The following is a 22,800-nucleotide window of genomic DNA, read 5'->3' as shown; positions in this document are numbered from 1 at the left end:
CTTTTATACACTTCACTAAACTACTGCTTACATTTTCTGTAAACTGGATATCAGTCCTTGAGGACAACCCCACATTCGTTTTTGGGATATCAAAAGTAATCCCACACTGCTGATTTTAATTTTTTTTTCGGGAACGGAGTTTTGTAATATAATACTCGCTTCTCTCTGCCATTTTCTCCGGGTGCATGTGTATGTGTATGTGCATGTGTGTGGCACCAGTTGCCAAGTCTAAAAGACAGCAAATAGGATAACCATCAACCTTTATACCATGGTATACCCTGAAACCAGTATACCGCTGCAAAATTGTCGCACTGTACAGCCCTGCATTGAGGAGCACTAATCTAGGAATAACTAAGCTAATAACTAATTAGACACAACCTGTCATGTGGTAAACACCCCAAAGTGCTGTGCCTCGCTTACTCAGTGCTAATTAACCTCTTTATGAGCTGCCTGAGCAACTCCAAGCAGCGCTGCCTTTTACCATGCCTGAATGAACACTCAGTGGTATGGGACCAGAGAAGAGGCCTGGTATCAAAAAAGTCATTAAAACTGCAACACAGACATACGAGCACCCAGACACCAAAGAGGAGCCTCCCCTCAAAGCTACTTGTTCCTGCTCTAACTCAATTATTGATGCATCACAAAGACTCCTAACCACGAGCCTCTAATCAGCTTTCCACATTAGGGCAACGGTTGCCAAGCTACCAGAAGGGGATGATTCACATACGGGAGAGCTTATGCAAACAAATAGTCAAGTAATACCGCACACACACAAACCACTGACATAGATGTTCAACCATTCTGAATATAGCTTCCTCCTTCACATAAGCTGACAAAAGTGGCTCAGTTCCATTCAGTGCTAGGAAATGCAAACCGATTTGTGTATGCGAGCGTGCTTACCTTCACCCCACTGAACTTCTCGTGAATGAGGCTGGCTTTGCGTCTCAGGGACACCTCACTCTCAATAGACCTGACGGACAGAGGTAGAAAAATAAGAAAACAGAGGAAATATTTCTCCAAAGGACAAAATTGTGATAAAAGAAAACATGAGGATACTTTCATAGTTTGATGAGGCTTAACCATGTTTTAGTAAAAAGCGGTAATTTAACTGTGTTGAAAAGTAACGTTGCATTGCATTGGTGACAGTAGCTGATTTGATGTGAAGAGCACTAGCTTACCCTTCTCTGAGAATGTTGTAGATGGCTTGTTTGGCTTGCGCTTCCTCTCCATTCACCAAATCTGTACTTTCACTTTGGCTCTTCAAAATATCTGGGGTCATCTAAAATTGGGACAAGAGACCTTAAAGGTGATGGTCCATCATACACATATATTACATCAACAGGGAACAGGGGAGCCCAGTACTATTGTTTACACAGAGAGTGTGGTCAACTGCCCTCTTGGAAAACCCCTAGGGGTAGTGAATATGCCTGTTCGGCTGATAAAATTAAGGTGGAATTCTATCGATTTTTCAATATTTCTTCATAATTTTATCATTGAGATGTAAACAAAGTCATTGGAGTGTTTTGATGTGAAATGGTTAATGGTAGAGAATCACACAACTTATTTTTAGTGATGGTGATAGAAACCAGGGGTCACAATGTCAACAACACAAACATAGCCATTTTATTTACTATCCTATAACAATTGCTGAACATTTTAATATGTAAATGTTGTTAATGTTAAAATAGTGATAAATCTGAAGAAAAAAAGTTTTCTTTGGCTACTGTTTTGCCTAACCATACCCTGCATGTACCTCTCTGGCTTGAACAGATTGTTAAAAATAGGTTTATGCCAAATCTTTTTTAAAAAATCGTAAAACAATATCTCAGGCATCAGGCAACGTATTCATAACCATGAAACCATCTCTAATGGAGTATTCCACATCAAACTACTCTAAATGACTCTGATTACATCTTAATGACTTACGTATGTGGAAAAATTGATCCCCTTTACATATAACAGTTTACAACAGGAATGAACGATCTGGGGAAAATAACTAAATAGTGTTTGTTTGTTTTTTTTTATTAAGGACCGAGCCAGTTATTTTGGTGTAGAAGACCAGAATAACCACTTGTTCTTGATGTTTTTTGAGTGCCAGATCGCCTGTTGTGCAGTTGTGTTGTTATGTACATAGCACATGGGTGTTTGGTTACTTATGGTTGGTCTAACTCATCACTTAAAACAATGCAAATATAGCCCTGGAAATATAGGCTATAAGTACAATGGCAGCTCTTGCAATTTGAAAACTGCACTTCTTCATATCACAATATTGATATAAAAACGATTTGTTTGCTATCTCAGGTCTGGTGGAGGTGTTAGCTGGCTACCAAAGTTCTGCTGTTGTAGCAGGCTAGTTTCATTCATGTGTCAACATAGCTTTGCAGTGCAAACCAATGCTTATGACTAGCTGCCTAGCTACAGGACAAACCCTGAAAAACACATTTTACATATTAACTAACGACACTGAATTATTCTTAAGACTGTAACAGGTGTCTAATATATAGCTCAGGGTTCTCCAACAGTTGGCTACACATGCAGTTTCAGTGCAGCATATGTGATCCATATGTAATATTTGATTCATTTGTAATTACCTGATCCATTTTATTTTCAATCCCATTTTAATGATGTCATACTTAGTCTAGCTCAGTACTCAATGATGAGTTTATTAATGGGACATAAAGATATAGTGTCAGTGACTTTATTTGGCTCCTCCTCAGCTCCTAAAGGCAGCTCTAGTATGCTGTCAATGTATCTAATGCATTATTATAAACATCTGCTAAAGTAGAGAAAGGCCAAGTTGTAGCCCAATCAACAGGCAGGCCCATGCCAACAAGTAGCCAATTAATATAAGTCTGGCTGTTTTGCACAGAATTTTCTGTAACTCAAAAGCTTCCCATTGGTATCTACATGAACGCTTACCAGCTTCTTTGGTATGGTAGGTGGCATTTCCTTGGCAACAAAGTTCTTTGGTGATTGATTGAATGTAGGTGGCTTCGAGGCAGGAACAGCGGGTTCCTTGGCAACAGAAGCTGAGCTTCGTCCAAGACTGCTGTAGGTTGTAGGTTTGGGAGAGTTAAGAGTTGAGACTGTGGTGGAGGTAACAGCAGGAGCATAGGGGTTTATGGTTGGTGAGGAAGGAGGCTCCTCTTTCTGTTCCTTGTGGGCATCCAAGCTGTGAGAACGCTTTCGCTCACCAAACTGTAGCCGTGTTCGTGCTCCAGAGCGCCCTCTGGTTTGACTTGGCATGCCAGACATGGCGTTGCCTGGAGTACTGCTGTTAAACTTACTGATGAGTTTATTAATAGGAGCTAAAGATTTGGTGTCGATGGCTTCGACTGACTCTTCCTTAACAGTGACAGGTTTAGGAGGTTCTGGGAAAGATTCTGAGAAGGTGCTCCCTCTTTTCCCACTCAGAGGTCCATTCAACCCCGCACCATTCATAGCTGTACCAACACCATTCAGCCCAACCCGCCTAAGTCCAGCCTCATTAAGTTCTCCAAAGTCTTTCTTCTCCAAGGTGCTGGCCGGAGGAGCCGAGATGGGACGTTCTGCAGTCGCTCCCTCCACCTCTCCTTGACTCCCTGCCTGTCCATCACCAGGTGGTCTCCTCAAAGGACTCCCAAATTCAACAGCTTCTTCCTCTGGTGAACTTGGTTGCCCTACTGGGCCATAAGGGTTAGGAGTCTGAGCCCCATCTCTCTGAGCGCGAGGCAGGCTGCCAAAAGTGGAAGAATGTCCAGGGGTTGAGGTCTTTGTCTGGGGTTGGGTTTTCAACTGTACCCCATAGGAGTCACCCTTCTCCCCATCCTTTAGTACCACATAAGGCTGCCCTGAAATGCCCTGAACTCTCACTGCAACTCCATACTTATTGGATGGAGGTGTTCCACCACCTCCGGTGCCACTTGCTCCTCCAGACCCTCGACTCCTCTCTGCATAGCCTCCACCTGTGTCATCCAAGTCTTTGATGAAGCGGATCTGCACACCGTAGTCCAGAGGAGTCTTTCTGTCTGCAGACAGGGAGCTCATAGTGACTCACTGTGAAGACAAGGTTAAAAAGGTAATAAGTGAAATGATGTTTTGTGAGACATCCTTTAGTAATGTGTTACAATGATTAATTGGATGTCGGCTGTTTGCTTTTGCCTTATTCAGTATTGTATACTACAGGTTACATACGGCCTTAAGAAATGCATGTCAGGCCATGCTTTTGTACCAAAGGCACTTTTAAATATGGTGAATGGCTGGTAGCCTAGTGACAGGAGATGTGAGCCAGCCAGCAGAAGTCTGCGGGTTCAAATCCCAGCATTGTCTGGGTATTTCTATTTGCCCTTTTTGGCAGTGCTGTGTTGCTTTCAGATGGGGCATAGGCAGAAAAATTACAAATTTCTCGTGTGATCCCTAAAGTACAATATAAATAAAACTTTTCAAATTCAAGACATATGAATATTATTGGACTGGCTGAAAAATTCAAAACCATGTTAATCTTAATTGATGTTAAAGCTAATCATTTGCTGCACTCACAACAGAGCCCTTTAGCAACTATAGAAAAGTACCAATTACATTGTAAAATAGGATATATTTTTTACAAAAACACAATCACTAATCGAGTGCCAGTGGATGACACCTTCATGCATGCCTAAAAACCTATGAGAGAAAAACTGGCCATGCTTTCAGTGGGTGGGAGAGGGGGCACACGTCTTCTTTTCTCGTCAATACAGAGCAGTGCTACTGAAAATGACCACCTGGCCACATAAAGTGAATTCAGTTTTGGAGTTAGCACTCTTTTCTGAGTTTGACTGCTCTATGATACTGTGTGGGTAGCAGCTCAAAAAGATGCACTGATTGATTTTGCATGTTTTGGAGGAGGTACGTACAACACATACCTGCCTACTGCTACCAGGACACATGAAACAGAATGATTTGGCTATGACTGACAAACCTACAAAATTTGCAAATAAATTGCAAAAATAAAAAAAGGAAAACCCTTCAAGAATCAAGTCAACACCTGCAATATCAGTTAGAAAATAGAAATAGATACAACTATTCTAATAACACGGACTGCAGTGAGCGATACCAGGTATCGACTTGGGGCAATTAAAGGTGAGCAGAATGTCAAAAATATAATGACACTCCAAGACATTTTCAAGATACAAGTATCACAATATTTTGTTTTTCTAAGGTTTGATAAGTAAAAGCAGAGAAAAAAGAAGCAAAAAGAACCATTTAAAAATTATACAAACTATACAATGATATTTATTTAACTTCTTAGACACACACAAAAAAAAGAATTCAATCCAATCCTTTAACAAATCAAGCATAAAATAGAACACAGTGTAATGTAATAATGTTACCTGTATTTCTTCCTATAGGGTGGTGGGGTGAGCAGTTTGAGCACGATAGCCTACTTTTAGATTCTCATCTAAGTGAAGTGCTTCAATTAAAAATAGTTAATTTTAAAGATCAGCAGTTTTTAAAGAAAAATACCAGATCTGGATCGGTTATTGGCCCACATCCAAGGTTTCAATGTCAGTATCAGAAAGGAAAAGTGGGATTGTGCCATCTCTACCTAATAATAAATGGAACAGATATCACCATCATACGGAGCCCAGCTGGTGACATCCTGTATAAATAAAAAATAATGCGTGGCCACGACTTAATCATCTCATTCCCACGCCTTACTAAGTCGTGGCCACGCATTAGGATCTCGTTCCCACGCATTAATAAGGCGTGGCCACGCATTATTTTTATTTATACAGGATGTCACCAGTGGGGCTCCGTACCATCGTAATTTTTATGTGAAAACGTTTAGCCTAAAGCTATTCTAGCACACTACTGAGCTTGTTTTGTCTTCTTTAAACATTCATTTTGCACAACATTATCACATTTGCATGAGACTCAGCTCCAAAAAACTGCCATTGGCTTAAGGAATATACTACAACACGTTCTGTCCCACGGCTATGAGTTAACCAACAGCTATTGTATGTTGAATGTTTTACCTTCATTATGCTAGTTAAGTGCTGAATGAGGGAGAGGGAGAGAAAGAAAGAACAACGATGTGTGTTAGTGGGTCAGAGCAGTAGGTGTGGCAGCTGGTCAGATCAGGTTCTGGTGCGTTCCTGACTATTCCCATTCCTCAGCATCTTGAACATAGTTCCACAAGTAGATGACATGCACACAAAAGTATCTAATAATCAGCTAATTGTTACAGTGAGGACTCAGGAATTACAATTCATTTAATCCAGAAATCCATTTTTTGCATATAGACTGAAACAAATAATCTAAAAGAAATGCATTGGAATTTTAAGAGCTTAAATGAAGGGGGCCTGGGGGAAAGTCATTCTACTATCCGAAAGCATCGGAGCATAAACCATCTGCAGTTATGCAGAGAGGGTTCTCTCCTCTCTCGTCTGCTCGCCCTATCCTTTCATCTTCTCAGTGAACTTGTTCGACCCCTGTGTTGTTTGCTTAGTTCATATGCATCTGCACTCTACACACAATCCAGCTGGTGTCAGTGCTGGGAGTGCTATGTTTTGAGTGTGTACACATATGTTAGAGTTGGGCAGCATTGATAAAAATGCAATATCACAACATTTCCTTAATATATCATTGCATTATGTCACTAGGGATGCATTATATCTATATCAGCAGATAATTGTTAATGAATGAAAACCAACAACAGGACCTAATGTGACTGTACTATAAACACAGGCCATGAGATAAATAAGGTGCTGAAACTGGCTACATTTAGTCTATTCAAAACAAATGGCAAATTCAACTACTGAAAACACTAGAGTTAAGATAGCTTTACCTATTGCACCATCTTTTCATTTTTACCAATATGTCTTAAGTTGGGATGCACAATCATATCAGAATGATACCAATATGGGCAGATAAGTGCTTAAAAATCAGCCTTATTTATTGCACTCTGCAAGAGCAGAACTTTTAGTATCTATATATCTATCTCCAAATTAACTAATTAAGAAAAACTGCATTCTGTTTGTTATTTTAAAAATTCAAAGTAAGTTGAGCAGAAATTGGTAAGCAGTTTCATTAGAAGAAAATCAAGAGGCAGGGATCACAAGATCACCTTTGTGCATGCTAATTTAATGCTAAATCAACCAGTCATTAAGCAAAGGCCGGTAAAATTCAAAAATCAGAAGAACTAACAAGGCACACTTGGAAACATGGCTAAGTGTCTATTCCTGTCAGCACATCCTCTGAGACCTATCCAGTTATACTGTTCACCAAACAAACCAACCATTCATTGAAGTACCTGGCAGGTATTTACTAATCAATCAATAACCTCTTGCCTATCAATTAATAACCAGCTGTAATGGGGGGTTTGGGTTACACTGTAACAGGCAGCTGCCCACCCAGGCATTAGGCCTGATCAGCCACTCAAAGTGATCCATTGTCTTGCACACATAGCCAGAATTCCAGACATTCTCACTATACATATCCAGCTCCATGTGATTTCAGAAGGGTTTCAAGGAGCAGACTAAAGGATGGGAAAACTGTGGTGTCTTAAAAAACGATGGACATGAATGCAAAGAAGATGGTGAAGGACAAGCTGAGAGCAGAGAGCCATTAGACTAAGATTTAGCCTGTTTCTAAAAGCAGCAGTGAAGGTCCAAACAATTAAACATTTACATCACAAAACTGCGGTTTCCTGAATGCAAAATGCAATTACAAAATCTCAAATTGCTGCAAAGGCTGAGTCTCAGAATTCCCAGCATGGAGATGAAAGAAACATGGCTGGCTTTTTAAAAACCACTAACACATATCAGGAGTAAACACAAGGTGTTATGCATACAATATCATGTTCACAACTTGGTATAACTGCAATTCCACTTTAAATGCAATGCATTAGATTCTTTAACAACAATGACACTAAAGCTCAACTCAAGCTAGACTAGTGTTACTTGACTTAGTACTCAAATAACAATTATCAACAAGATCTGAATCTGCAACGTCCATAGTCGCCTTCTCTAATTCACGGAACCTGGAGCTCCGTCAGTAATAGCAGTCATGTTAGAATTGACTTCTGTGTAACGTACTGATGAAATTTGGCAAAAAAAAAAACAGACAAACAAAAAGAAACATGGCACAAGTTTGGTATTGTGGAGTGTGGTAGGATTGTCATGATATTAGTTTTGATGTCAATACTAATACCATGCATAGTATGACAACATTAGATACCAAAACAATTGTGGCATAAAGGGAAGGGGTTAAACAATTCTCACCCCAAATACACAAAATGCTGAGGCTTAATTATTATCTTTGATCGCATAGGTTAGTAAATTAACTATACTATATACACTAATGACCACTGCTCCACTCATTCTAATCAAATTAGCATGAACAATTTCATTTGCCTAAAGGTAGAACACAGCACAGTGTTTGGCCTATTTAAAAGTTACAGTATAGTTATTAATGTTGTAGCATTAACAAAGAACTGAAACCTTAATACCTCATGCAACATTAGACAGTGTCAGCGGTCAAGTGAACATCACGTCTATGACATTTCAATCAAGACTATTTATGGTAATTCTGGGGAAACAATTTATCCTGAACAAATTGTCCTTTAAATCTTTACATATTCCATTACAGAGCCTCCACTTATTACTAACCCAGCTAAAACCAGCTCAGCTTACGACACATTACTGTTGAAAAAAAGTGTCACAATAGATGCTGTAGAAATGTTAATGTTAATCTTTTGAATTTGCCACTTGTTTTGAACAGACTGGACGCAGCCAGTTTGAGCACTACGCTTATCTCTAGGCCTGTTTTTACAGGAAAGAGTCGCATTAGCTCCTGTTGTTTCTCATTCATAAGAGTTCTTTGTATTCACAAATGTCTGTTTGTGAATGTGTGCATGTTTCTTTATAGTTACTGTCAGAGTTACTTACATACAGCCATCAATCTGAGCTATAAAAGCAGGAAACTAGTTATGTTGACACAAAACATCAGCCTTTGCTTGGCTTTCATCTGCCTCACAGCTTACAGGCAAAACTGGCACCAAAAATGACGATGTCATTGTTGGAAGGAATGTCACTTGACAAGACCATCGAGCCTCTGTGCCATCTGCCCCCTCCACCCACCCCAGTACACAAAAAAAAACACACACACACACACACACACACACACACACACACCCCTACACCTTTGTTTAATTTTGCTCCTTTCACCCTCTCATTTCCTCAGATTGTCCTTTATATAGTACGTCTGTCAATCAGTATAAGGCATTATGACAGTGCTACTAGTACTGTTGCTATTGATTATTTCTGTAATCAAGTAATCTGCTGATTATTTTTATGATTTATTGCATAAACAGTGTTAAAAAGACCAGTTAAAAAAAAGGAAATCCAAAAATTCCAAAATCCCCAACTGTAAAAATGAGCTAGAAAGCCTTTAAAAAGACTTCATTAAAAAAAATGAGTGCTGTCAAATTTAACACATCACTAAAACAATGTTAATGTATTTTCCTAGTTTGATTGCATGCTATTGCTGTGACTCCAGGACTGTAGCCCCTTGTATAAATGCAGTTTTTAAATCGCAAGTTCCTTTGATAGTTTTTGTGATGAAAGTTATTTCAAGCTACTGGTGAATTTATTTATCAGGGAATACATTGAGACTGGATTATAATTTCCAAGCAAAATACACCAAGCGTCATACAGTCATATGAACACTACAGATATTCCACTCACAATTTCTGTTGTATCTATTTTTAAATAACTGTGGATCTTAAATGTTCAAACTGAAGAAAATAGAAACAACAGAAATCACTACATGAAATATCATATTGTTAATCCAGCACACTATATTGTAATATAATCTAAACACTGTCTAGTCACACCCTCCAGGTGTACTTGTTGGAGCCAAAATATAAACTCAACATACCTGAACACTCTAAAGTTTCATGATAACTGTGGTAAAGCAGTATGAAAACTACAAGTTACTTACACAATGTCTTGCAGACTGCAACAATAACAATAGCACCAAAAAATTTACAAATGAACAAACCAAACCGCTTATGTAATCAAATGTTATCATTTACTGGTAAGGTACTGGTTGAGACTGTGTCTTTACTACACCATCAAAACTAATCCCTAACTGTTTGAGGTATGGGGTTTCACTTTCTTTACCGGTATTGGAACCCTTAGGGTGCCATTTGAACTTTGTCACCCATTGTTTTCTGAGTTGACACTAGTAAAGGGGAAAACAATGAAAGGGGAAAACAATGAAACCATTACTGCCTATCATCTTAGTCCAAACAGCATTCTTTCTAAGATTTATGCTTTGGTTTGCAACTCAGAGCCTGTTTACACCTTGCATTACCATGTGTTTCATGACTGGATCATATCTGGATAAACTTTGGCCGGATTCCATTTATACTTTTCACTAAAATATGTCCCCAGTGTGACAAGACGATATCCGATTGTACTTTTCTTGCGTAAAAAGCACGTAAACACATATGTTGTTTCCATTTTACTTTTGTCAACCATTTACCCTATTGTGATATGAGGAGCTGGGATTGGACACTTTCCTCAGCCCAGAGTGACCCAGAGTCTCAGTATGATAATAAAGCCAACCTGACTTATCCTCAATCTTTCATTTCATTTCGTTGTTTATTCCCTCATCTGCTGGTCAATGCTTGGCAGACGCATTTCTGCTCAAATTATTGTATACGGATAACAAAAACGCTTTCTGTTTACACTTGGTCCAGATCGGTCTCTGACCACCTCCGAATGTGACTTGAGTGATTCGATCATAATTCGCTCACAGTGTCCTGGGGGTGTTTACACCCGGACTTTCGTGCGGACAAGTGAATCTGAATGTGATCTGACCACAGAAAACACATGTTGATGTAAGGTGTAAACAAGCCCTATAAAAATGTGACCAACATTTTACAATAATTTCACCAAAAAATTACAAACCCAAGAACTCATAAAAACTCATAAAAAGAAGCCACCAAGATCAGAATCAGCAGGCTTCTGTTTCAAACATGTGATCGAGAATCAGCCAGTAAACTATTTTGATTTTGGTTGACTTTTACTGCAATTTTAAGATGTAATTAATATGAAGCAGGTTAAGTGCTATATTTGAATGCTGCTGCTACACCTACTAAACCACTGTAGCATAATTATGCATGACTTATTGTTCTAAATAACCAGTTGCCTCTTACTTTTGATGGATCACTTTAATTAATTTGCATTATTAAAAGAGGCAAATGAATTTAAAATGCCAGTCTTCCATTAAAGAATACGTTTTGGCTGTACTAATAGAAAATCTGTCTGTAAATAAGTCAGAATCTGTATCAATATTATTTAATTCTTCATGTCTTTAATGTGTATTAAGGTCATCGTTTGAGTGACAGACTACCAAAATGCATTTTTGTCTGGGTACAGCCTGTTTTTAACTGTTTCCACATTTCAAAAATAAAAAAAATCTGCTAAATATGCAACTGTTTTAGTTGATCTGTCCACTTCACATAATAAAGTGAAATGAACAAAATGTAAACTTCATTCAAAAGCAGTGTTTAGTATATCACAAAGCTGTACATATCGCAAAAATATCGCAGTGTGGCTCAAGTATCGTGGTAATGTCGTACCGCTGGGCCTGTGTCGATGGAGGGAAATTCCTACCAGAGGATAAAGTAAGTTCACTCACACTTATCTTCCACTCGTATTTACAGTGTGTGTGGACAGAAGCAGACTGTATCTTGCAGCAGCTTTTCAAACCCATCCAGCAGGTCTGTCAGTATCGGTGGTGGGAGCGAAACTCGGTGCTCGTTTCAGCCTTGACCGAGTCAGGACTGAAACACAGTGACTTATTCACTGAGGGAGCTTTTTATTAACAGCTCCCATTCACTGCAGTAAAAACGTAGCTATGACACAAGTTTAACTGTTTGAAACACGCTCAATGGTAAGTCTGTGTGAAAGTGTGACCGAAACTCGCCGAATGTTAAACATTCCTCAGGCCTGTGGAAATTACAGCCAACACTGTGCTTATGTGAGGAGCCCACCAGAGCATTAACGTCTTCAAAACATTAACCTGCATTATTAGCTGAGGCTAAATCAACGACTGTTACGGTTCGAAACTCGAGCAGGCTGCATTCAGCACAGACGGGTTACAACGAAGCCTCGAGCAATGTATTTTCATTAGTAATTAGAAAAAGCGGCTCCCAGCGAGAGAGAAACAAGGCGCAACAGGTTCAAAGCAGCAACAGGTGGTCCTCAGTACGTGCCGCTCTCTCTCTCTCCTCCGCAGGACTGAACTCAGGAGATGGAGGCTAGCAATGTGGGCTACACTCATTTACAACACTACACTCTGTCTACTTCAGTACGTGCTGCCCCGAACAGACACAAGAGCCGCCGCGCCGAGTAAACACACCAGTGTCCCGTTTGCCTTACCAGATAAACGAGACTACTCCGTCTTCACACAATGGCGAACAGGGACGCGACCAGGCTCCTCTACAGCCTCACTTTCTCGACATCGGTATCTAAGATGTTCTCTTTGGAGGACGATGGACAGTTCATTCGAGACGCTGTCAGTCACAAAAAAGAGGAAAAAAATTTCCTCCACGACAACCTGTTGTATTTGCGTCAGCTTTCCATAGACCCGCCCCCGGCCTCTCTGATTGGTCTACAATATTTCGAAGACGCCCGCAGGCGCCATTTATTGGCTAAGGACCAATGTCAATCAAATACGAAAATTTCAGTATTTAACTAAAGGCTCTCGCCAGATATAACCTGTGGGTTTTTAATGCTCCTTCACAAAAAGTTGTTACATCAAATGTTTAAAAACAAGCTGCCTGTTGCCTGAGACATTGTTTCACAACAGTTTTAATTTAAACCTTTGGGCTACGATGTACTTTTTAAGATTCATTCATGGCAGAGAGGTACATGCAGGGCAAAACAATCCCCAAAGATTTTTCAGATTTACCCCTATTTTATTATTAATAGATATAGGTTCAGTAATGATTTTGGATAGTAAATAAAATGGCTATATTTGTGTTGTAGAAATTATGACCTGTGGTTCCCATCACAGCCTGTAAAGAAATCTCAGTCTGACATAGGTTTTGAAAAAATAGATGGAACTACTCTATAAAGAACTAGATCTTTCTGTCAGCCATGGATGTACAATTGTGTAGTATATAGTATCTATATGAGGGTCCGGTCACTGCGAGCACCCCTGCGCCTTTTCCCCCAGTGTGATTGCAGGGGCAAGAGTTTTATTTTAAAACTTTCAAAGTAAAAAATCGTTTTGGTGTCATTACACACGTCACTAATCGACCACTGTACCTGGTCTTATTGTTTCATAGCAGGTGTTCAACCCCTTCCCACAAAAATTCCCTCTCATTAATGTTCCTTGGTCTGGTCTCTGGTCAAAAAAGTGTAGGGCAGTTTTCCAGTAGAGCACACAGGCTTTTGTTAGCAAATATAGCAGTAAGATATATGTAGCTTTTCATTTTAAAGCACACTTCTACAAAAACCTCAACAACTTTGTCTGTCATGCTTGCACTGCTTTGAAATGAAAATGATGACAAGCTGTTCATGGCAGTAGGATCAGTCCCTCAGAGGCTTCATTCCTCCAAGGAATTGGTGATGATGATGATGGTACGTTAAAACAGTAATAAACCAGGAACTTGAGTCAACGTACCTGCACCAAGTGAACATCCATTAATCCAAACTGAAATAGCAGTTTAAGACTGCTGAAAGCACCAGCTCCAAAAGTAGGCCATCAAACTCATCAAACTCTCAGTGACACAATCTGTTAGATGCTTAGAAATCCTACCATATTCAAAATGCCAAAGAGCAATTTACCTGCATGACTTCCTAGTGAGTGCCTTCTTTTGTAAATGATGACACTGTGGGCCGACTCCATTTCTGAGTGGTAGGATGTGCAATACTAAACACCTTAATGTGCTTGCATCAAGCAAAAAATCTGTTACCTGTACTGTTATTTTCACCAATAAGCTAAAGTAATTCTTACAAACTTTCACTTTGCAGTAGCTGGTGTCAAATGCGAAATGCAGCATTAGTAACACTTCATGCAAAATATTATCAATATAAAAACATTAACTGATACTAATTATTTTTTAAAGCCATTTTAGATTACATCACAGTTGATGAATTCCTTTTACAACAGGCAAACTGTCTCAAACAGACCCCCTAACCCCTCTCCTTCCATTTTTAGTGAACTTCTTAAACTCTGAGGGATGAACCGTTATGGTAATTGTGGGTCGAAGTCTGATATTTTTCCACATACATACAATATATGGCCATAAGTGTGTGGACAACCCTCCTAATTATTGAGTTCAGGTGTTTCAGGCGCACTCATTGCTAACAGGTGTAAAAAGTCAAGCATACAGTCTGGGAGTCTTCATAGATAAACACTGGCGTTAGAATGGGGTGTACGGAAGAGCTCAGTTGCTGTAAATGTGTCGCAGGATGCCATCTTTACCACAAGTCACAAATTTCTGCTGAGCTAAATCTGCCTCGGTCCACTGCCAGTGCTTTCATTGTAAAATGAAAGCGTGTAGGAGCAACAGCAGTGGTACATACTTAAAAATGATGATTCTTCAAGGGTTCTTTAGTAAAGAAAATAGTTCTATATAGAACCATGAACACTCAATGAACCCTTTGCATGATTAAAGGGTTCTTTGCATCATGAAAAGGTTCTTCAGATCAATGGAGAATGTGCTGTAGATGGTTCTATATCGAACCTTTTTGAAAAGGGTTCTGCTAATGTAACAAGCCTGACACCTTAACAATAAAAGAACCATTTTCATAAAGGTTCTGTATAGAACCATGTAAAACACATTCTCCATCAATCTGAAGAATGTTTTGACCATGGAACGAACCATTTAAGCATGAAATGGTTGTTCACAGAACTTATGGATCTAAATAGAACCACTGCATTTACTGAAGAACCCTTGAAGAACCATCTTTTTTAAGAGCGCAGATCACATAAAAACTCAGAGTGGGCCTGCCGAGCGCTGAAGCGCGTAACTATCTCCTGTTCTCTACTGCATCATACACTACACCAGCAGACTGCATCTGGAAGCAACTTCAGCAAGAAATGTGTTGGGAGCATCGTGAAATGGGAATGGGATGTGCAACAAGCTCATATAGGTGTGATGGTCAGGTGTCCTCACACTTATTGCCATATAGTGCATCTGCAGATCCTGATGCCAATTCATGATATAAATCTATAAAACGTAGAAACTGGAGCTAAATCTACCCGAATCAGAACTACAGAGAAACGCCACATTTATTTCCTCATTCTAAACTCACTTAATCATGTGACAACTAATCCTATAGCCATAGTGCACTGGGAGCCTCTGGAAACATTCTGGCAAAGATGACGGATTAAAGGTGAATTGAAAAGCTCCTCAAATAACACACAGGCATAGCAGCATTACAGTCTGACTACTAGTGAGTTCATAACATTTTTATTAGGGATGTGCGATATCCGATATGGGAATTCTGGGCCCATGCTAATATCCAATATTTTCCATGTACATGTATCTATTCATAATTTATACATTTATGAAGAGTAGAAATTAGGACTAAATCCACTTGTATTACCACTTTTAACACTTATTTATATAGGGATTACATATGCAGTTAATATATAAAATCTTTTTTAAGCAAATATGTGCCAACACCGGTATGATTCCAATATCTTCATGCATCCCTACTGATTGCATCTGTAATGGTTTATTGTGAATTTGAAGAAGGTCAGTCACTGACACTAAAGTAGCAAGAATTTGGGGATGTTAACATAAGTGAAGGCATCAAATCCATGGTTATGATCAAAGACAAGAGCTTTACATTAAATGATGGTATACAGTATTTTTGGGGCAGTGTTTTTGTTGAATCATACCCAGCATCTTAGACTTTTAACTTCTTGCCATGTTACAAACTACATAAAATTATTCAGCTGTATATCATAGAGTCATCAAGGTATTGCATACCTTTATTATATTGTTTGTAACAAGAGGAATGCAATTTTTTCTAATAAGGAGATTGTAGAACATCACAATTATATCAGAAGCAGCTTTATATATAATTATGTCAGCATCAGCACATATTTGCTTTTAAAAAGCATTGGACAGATGTTTAGATTGGACTGATCTTTCAAACTGACATCTGATGTACATCTTGTACTCTAGAAAAAGCAGAATGTTTAGACAACACTGGGTTACCAAGCTACAATGTCTGCATTTTATTTATTTTACTATAGTTTTAACCCTATAGAAATCAATATTTTATTTCTCTGTAATATTAATACAGCTGGACCTAGTCCCAATTCCTACATTTTATAAATGTTTATGTATTGGCACCACGGTATTGGTATCAGCCCACAATTCATATAGTGTTATATCCCTAACAACTACTGTAAGATCATTTGTGTGCAAATTAGGATATTTTAAATGGCATGGCAAAGTAATACCACTACACTGAAGCTTCCCAAACAACCACTTTTAACTGAATTATGAATAACTCAGTAATAATAACAGTGTCTAATCTCACAATCTAAAATGCATATAGTCATTAACCAAAACATAGCTAAAAAAATTACAAGGATATTTAATTTCACGACTTGGTTTACTGGGTTGTCAAACCCAAATTTAATGCAACAATAGGCTACAAATAAAAAAAATGCCAAGTTCACATACAAAAACATTTTGCTTTACTTCTTTCAGAGCATTGCCAGACTTCTGCCCACCTCAAATGTTACCGCACCATCATGGCCAACAGAGGGCACTAGAGTAAGCACACTGGACAGCACAGACATCAGTACAAAAAATAACTGCTAAGAAAAGGCAACTTGGACAGAAATATGGAAACAAGAAAATAGCAAACATCTTGCTCAGTGACAGTAATACGAGCCGATATTTGAATTCATTCTGTTATTTGGTCTACTTCACGGCCCAGAAGGAGGCCAAAAAAAACAAAAAATTACATTAAAAACAGCTGACAAATTACTGCATTGGTTCACATGCAATCCAAAGACTATACACATCTGATATGGTTATGATATCACTACTCCCTATGTAGCAAACCATCAACACTGAAATGTCAGTGTTTCATTCTGTAGAAAAATGGTGAATGGATGTATATTAAGACAAAAACCTGGCAGTAGAGTGAATAAAAATGACAGGAGTCTTTCTATCTACAGGACAACTCTCGTGTCCAAAGATGATAGGACAAATTCATATTTTTAATGTTCATGTCCACACCATTTTGTCTCTTAGAGGTGAAGGAAGGTAGCAGTTTTCTTCAGATATATTGAAATGGAAACCATAGACGACAGAGGAGGTGGTAGGGGAGTCCTCATTCTAGACTAGATCAGTCAGTCAGTGCCTAAGCATTTGTACCAGTCAGTTGTCAAATCTGTGAGGTAGTGAGTTGTTGTCAGTGCTTTTGCTGGTAGATGAGCTATTTTAGGGGAGAAGAATGTTCAATTTGACCGTCAACTCGAGGCAATTTTTTATTTAATTGGTTAACTCTTGTCCACTTTGACAGCCACGTTCAATTTAGCAGTTATAAGAGAATCTTTCTTTTTCCCTGAACTTTGGCCAAATTGTTCCCATAATATGAAATGGCTGATGTCACCAAAGTGTAGAGACTGAAATAGGCTATAAATACTGTTTGTCAGAAAACTTAAACTTTGCTTGATCATCTAGAAATAGGGGCCCTAAAAGTGCTTATGTGGTTGATGAGAACACTAAATACAGGAAGTAACATCAAATTATAAGGCAGTCCACATCGTCCCTTCACTCATTCAACTGGATTAATGCCTCTTCCCTATACTTTCCCTACGCTACCCTGTTCCATTCCAATAGCCTACCTGGTTCTGTTTCACTGGCTGAAAAACTCAAAAGGTTTGAAAGAATCAATCACTGTTATTCACTCTCCTCTCCCTTTTTCTTTTTCTCTCTCATTTAGCCTTCATTTGCAGCCACCAGCTGCCCTAGGCTCTGGCGTACATACACTGCTTGGATCTCCTTGGTTTTGAGGCACATATCACAGGCCCAGACAGCTGCGCTCTCTCTGGTCAGCAGCCCGTAGGCTGGCTCAGTCAGGCCTGTGCAGTCTCTGTGGTACCAGCGCTGACATGAGGCCTCACAAAGGATAGCCTCCTGGTCGTCATGCACCTCTGACAAGCAGAAGCCACAAGGGAACACCATGCCCCCTCCAAGCTTTGGCGGACCAGAACCTGGCCCAGCAGATGGTGGAGCTTGGCCAGTGGGGAGAGGAGACTGTGTGTTGGGTGTTGAGGTGGAGTTGGACGGAGGGTTAGGATTACTCCCTGGAGTGTTCCCACCACTGTTGTTGTTCAGGTTGTTCTGGTTGCTGTTGGGTGGCTGGTTGGGCATGGAGCCACCGCCCGGAGCACTGTTCTGCTGATTGTAGGGAGCAGATCCTGGGGTAGAGTTGGGTGGTGTTGGCTGCTGCTGACTGGAGGGAGTGTTTGGAGCCGGACCACCTGCAGAATTAGGTGGAGGGTGCTGATTAGGCGGTAGCTGTTGAGGTTGTGGGCCATTGAGCGGACCAGTGGGAGAGGAATTAGGGTTGGGTGGTGGAGGAGCGGAAGAGGACTGCCCAGGTGTGTTAGGTGTTGATTGCTGTACATCAGGGTGACCAGGGAACCCTCCCCCAGGCTGTGGAGGTCCAGAGGCTGGGGAAGGACCTGGGGTGACGTTGTTGGAAGGATTGCCAGAAGGGTTGAGGTTAGGTGGCTGTTGAGGAGGACCTGGTGGACCGCCACCAGGTCCACCAACAAAGTTCTTGCCTTCTTCACTGCCAGGAGTGCCAGGCCCAGGATAGGGCCCATCTTGCGATGGAGGAAACTGTCCTTGTGGTGGTAAACCTGGATGCCCACCTACCATGTTACCTGGCCCAATTCCACCCCCCATACCCCCAATCATATTCATTCCAGCTGGCATGCCACCCATAGAATTCATTGGGCCATGGGGAGGGCCACGAGGTCCTGGGCCCCCAGGCAACGGAGGGCTATTGAAGGGGTGACCCCCTTGTCCATGCTGAGGTTGCTGCATCCCAAAACGTGGATGAGGAGGGCCACCACCTCCAGGACCGCCACCCATTGCACCAGGTGAGAGCATAGGGTTAAAGCCCTGTCCAGGATGCATAGGAGGGCTGAAATTAGGTGGCATATTAAACTGTGATGGTCCCCCTGGAGGAAAGCCGCCGCCACCACCTCCTCCACCTCCAAATCCAGGCATCCCACCAAACCCAAGTGGATGGTGTGGCCCTGCATTGGGTGGTGGAGGTACAAAAGGGGGTCTCCTTCCAGGCTGTCCACCACCTGGTCCTCCAGGGCCACCCATAAAACCCATGCCTCCTCCCATTCTGCCTGGTGCTCCATAGCCTCCGCCTCCTCCACCAGCCCCAGGGCTCGGCAAAAACGGTGCGCTTCCTGGACCGCCGGCTCCACCAGGACGTGATGTAGAGCTAAAGTCATCGTCAAAAGGGTTGGAGGCCACCAAGTGGTCTACCATAGGGGTTGGGGGAGGCGCAAACTCAGAGAGGTGGGAGAACGTTGCCCCCTGCAAACACAACAGAAAGAGACAATAAGACTGAATAAACACAAAACTGTAACAACTTCTACATCATACTAGATATAAAACTAATGAGTGTGAATTTGAAAACATGATCTCTTCTAATGTTACTTAGTATTAACACAAAATTAATGTCTTTCATTCCTTTAAAATGGTATAAAACTGTATTATGTGCATAATACTAGGAAACCATTAACCTCTTGATCTACCCCTACAAATATGAACACTCTAAAAACTTATTCACCTGAGTGCTGGATTTCCTCTTCTTTTTCTCTGGGCTTTTCATCTGGGAACCTTAACAGAAGCAAAAATTGGGATAATTGGGACAGAGAGGGACAGGAAACATAGGAAAAAAGAGAATCTGTTAATGAAGGCCTCTAAAAGTATTTTTGGGGAAAGCAGGCTGTACCCAACTGTGTATTTCCTCCTACACATTAGGCTAACAAAGTCTGGATGTTTGTGACCGATCATATACCAGTCACAACATCACTGGATCCTGAAATCATTCTCTGTATCAACAAATATGTCATTGCTAAATAAAAATAACGCATCACAAGCTTTGCATCTCATCAACAAGTCAAAACAATGTATCATGTGCATTAACTAAATTTACTGGAACCTACAATGTAGCATATTTACTTCGTATTCTTTACATAAGCAATACTGTGTGCACAGTTACCAATACTCTACCCTGGATCCAAGTATAGTGTCAAATAAACCTCTCACCTCATATTGACTAGTAGAAATTTCAACTACCTAAAAGTACGAGAAGTGTAAACTGAGCCTCGACCATTTTAAGACATGTAACATCTTAAACTACTGAGTGTTGTGCCGTATAGCCGACTATTAGCGTTAAGTGCGCAAAGTTTACAGAGTGCAAAACCGAGATTGGAAACAAGCGACAGTCCCGCACTACACTGCGTACTGATCCCCCCAACACTGAACCCGGATGAAAGGCTTGAGGCGAGTGGCAAGTTAGAAAAAAAAAACAATACAAAACAAAAACAAAGAGTTTAATACAAAGTGTACAGGACTGAGTGGACACACGAAGGCGCGGGTATAGCCCAGTGCACAGACAGGTAAACGCCAGGTTCACATACAGCTACCCAGAAAGACAGATCCCACGAGAAAACAGGGCCACCGTACATACAAGGGAACGTGCGGACAAGGAAAAGGCAGATATTTTTTTCAGCGAGGAGCTGTGGATTCCGCTTTGGACACAGAGATGCGCTTGATGGACGTTTGCCTACCTTTGCCTCGTTTTCCTTGACCTTGTCCGGCCAGTAGTCTCCCCGATTCGGCAGCCATTAAAATGACTGTCGGCGCGGTGCCATGCCACCGTTCACATACAGAAAGAGTGCACAACTGACGGATGCGTCCTGAGGTCCAAGTAATACGGGCTATCAGTCTGAGTCAATAGCAGAAGCCAACCATGACGCTAATCCTACTAACGAAGAGGGCTCTCTCGGTTCGTTCACGTTTCTAACCTTACCTCTCCAGACGAACCACAACCTGATATTAACAGGACTGCAGTGGACTACTAACTGTGAGCTCTTCACCGAGAAAAGCAAACATGAATCCGTAGATGTGACGAGGCCCGCGCAAAAAATATAATGTTGAATGAAGCTGCTCGCCGTCGGCCGCACACTCACTCCCCCTCCCTCCTGTGATCACTTACAGATGTGCTGCTAGCTGGATAGCGTTAGCTGTGAGATACCAGCTGAAGTTACACGAAGTTAAGACTCGACACATGCAGCGCAAATCCACCTGCACTCATGCGACATGAAACACGGGAGCAGATGCTGGATATTTACACTCAGCGTGTCTCGCTGTGAGAGAAGTCGCCAGGCTAACGTTCCGTCTGCTATCCGGAGCTGAGCGGCTAGCAGAGCGGCTAGCTCAGGCTTTAGCTGCAAGCCGTACGTCGCTCATGCTACCCGTTAGAATGAACTACGCTGTTACATTATCTCATATTTAGCAACTCTCAAGAGACAAACATTCAATGTCAAACAAACTTACAATTAAAATTTATCCTCAAACGCGAAATTGGCCATGACTATTGCGGCCTACAGTCGCTGCCGGACAAAGAGGGACCAGCCGGGATAGACGCCTACACTGGGTAGGGGAAAAATAGGGGTGTCTGAATTATGTGATTTATTTTACTTCATACAGGGAAACTGCATGCGATTTTTGTAACTTACTTTTCTTTTTATGTAATAGATATTATATTGTTAACCAAAATATACAGTGTTTCTTTTTACTCTAACTGCTTCAATATGTAAGTTGTAATTTTGTAGAAACCCCACGTAAAGGTGGAACGTGGGCTCGTCCAGATCAAACCATAAGGGCTATGGATCACACCACTCTCGTTCAGGGGGAAATGCCAAGCAAACTTTAAGCTGAGCTTTTGCGTCAGTTGTGTGAAACAGCCCAAACCTGTGTCTATTGTTTTATTTTGTGTTGCTTTATATTGTGCAACACTCGGTTTTCTGTCAGTGCGATTGTGAATTCATTATATTTTTTTAAAAGTTTTCCTACGACCCCTGTTTATGGAATCAGTTGTAGGACACAAAACCATAATAAAAACTTAAAGCTTTGAATTAGTATGTATTTTGTGAATCATAACCATGGCGTGGTAATGAGAATTCCATCGATATTATAATATAACCACATCAAATCAAATTTATAAAGTCGTTTTCTCCACCTTGGCACACTTAAACATTAATTCCACTGATCAGAAATCCGCTGGTCATAATTATTTTGACTACTGGGCCTAACTATTAAATAAAATAATGCTACAGTAACTTCTAAACTCCTCATTGTTAAGAACGTGGTGATGCTTCTTAATCATGGTTAATAGTAAATCAGTGTAAAAATAGTTACATTTACGTTGTTTGCCAGACAGTTTTATCCAGAGCGACTTACAACGTGATCTTTTTTAAGAGGTAGGTGAAGGTAGTGTTAGAAGTGTTGCTCAAGGACTCTTATTAATATAGTGATAGGGGCTTACCCAGGCGGGGGTATTGAACCTCAGTCTGCATCATTGTTACATTATATAAAACAAGTCATTCCACTTGATCAGTTTTCTGGCCATTTACCACATAGCTCAAGTGATCTAGAAATTGGAAAGTCTTTAAGTCTGTACTCACAGACTATGTGATTAAGACTATTAAAATAACTTGGACCTGGAATTTACAAAGCAATCCTGA

The 22,800-nt window shown here is 40.6% G+C and overlaps 2 protein-coding genes across 4 annotated transcripts in view; both read right to left on the bottom strand.

The window, feature by feature from the left end:
- The window catches only part of cgnb (cingulin b), a 33,708-nt gene extending 21,087 nt beyond the window's left edge, over positions 1-12,621 (bottom strand). For both annotated transcript variants that reach the window (XM_036567147.1, XM_036567148.1), the window contains exons 1-4: positions 12,411-12,621; positions 2,920-4,035; positions 1,179-1,279; positions 901-970 (exon numbers count right to left, since the gene is read on the bottom strand). In XM_036567147.1, the coding sequence (XP_036423040.1) occupies positions 901-970; positions 1,179-1,279; positions 2,920-4,026 (1,278 nt within the window). In that variant the 5' untranslated portion in view covers positions 4,027-4,035; positions 12,411-12,621. The remainder of the gene's footprint in view (positions 1-900; positions 971-1,178; positions 1,280-2,919; positions 4,036-12,410) is intronic.
- Positions 12,622-16,575: 3,954 nt separating this feature from the next.
- Positions 16,576-21,930, bottom strand: pygo2 (pygopus homolog 2 (Drosophila)). 2 transcript variants are annotated; one of them, XM_036567145.1, is made up of 3 exons: positions 20,842-21,930; positions 19,836-19,885; positions 16,576-19,579 (listed from the first exon to the last, which is right to left on the bottom strand). In XM_036567145.1, exons 1-3 carry the CDS (start codon positions 20,897-20,899, stop codon positions 17,954-17,956), a joined length of 1,734 nt encoding a protein of 577 aa, XP_036423038.1. In that variant the 5' UTR covers positions 20,900-21,930; the 3' UTR covers positions 16,576-17,953. The 2 variants fall into 2 exon arrangements, with proteins under 2 accessions (XP_036423038.1, XP_036423039.1); XM_036567146.1 differs by having other exon boundaries at positions 21,611-21,930.
- Positions 21,931-22,800: the final 870 nt, after the last annotated feature.

Source organism: Colossoma macropomum, unplaced genomic scaffold, assembly GCF_904425465.1.
Source record: "Colossoma macropomum unplaced genomic scaffold, Colossoma_macropomum, whole genome shotgun sequence".
NCBI lineage: Eukaryota > Metazoa > Chordata > Actinopteri > Characiformes > Serrasalmidae > Colossoma > Colossoma macropomum.
This window is presented reverse-complemented; position numbering and strand designations above follow the sequence as displayed.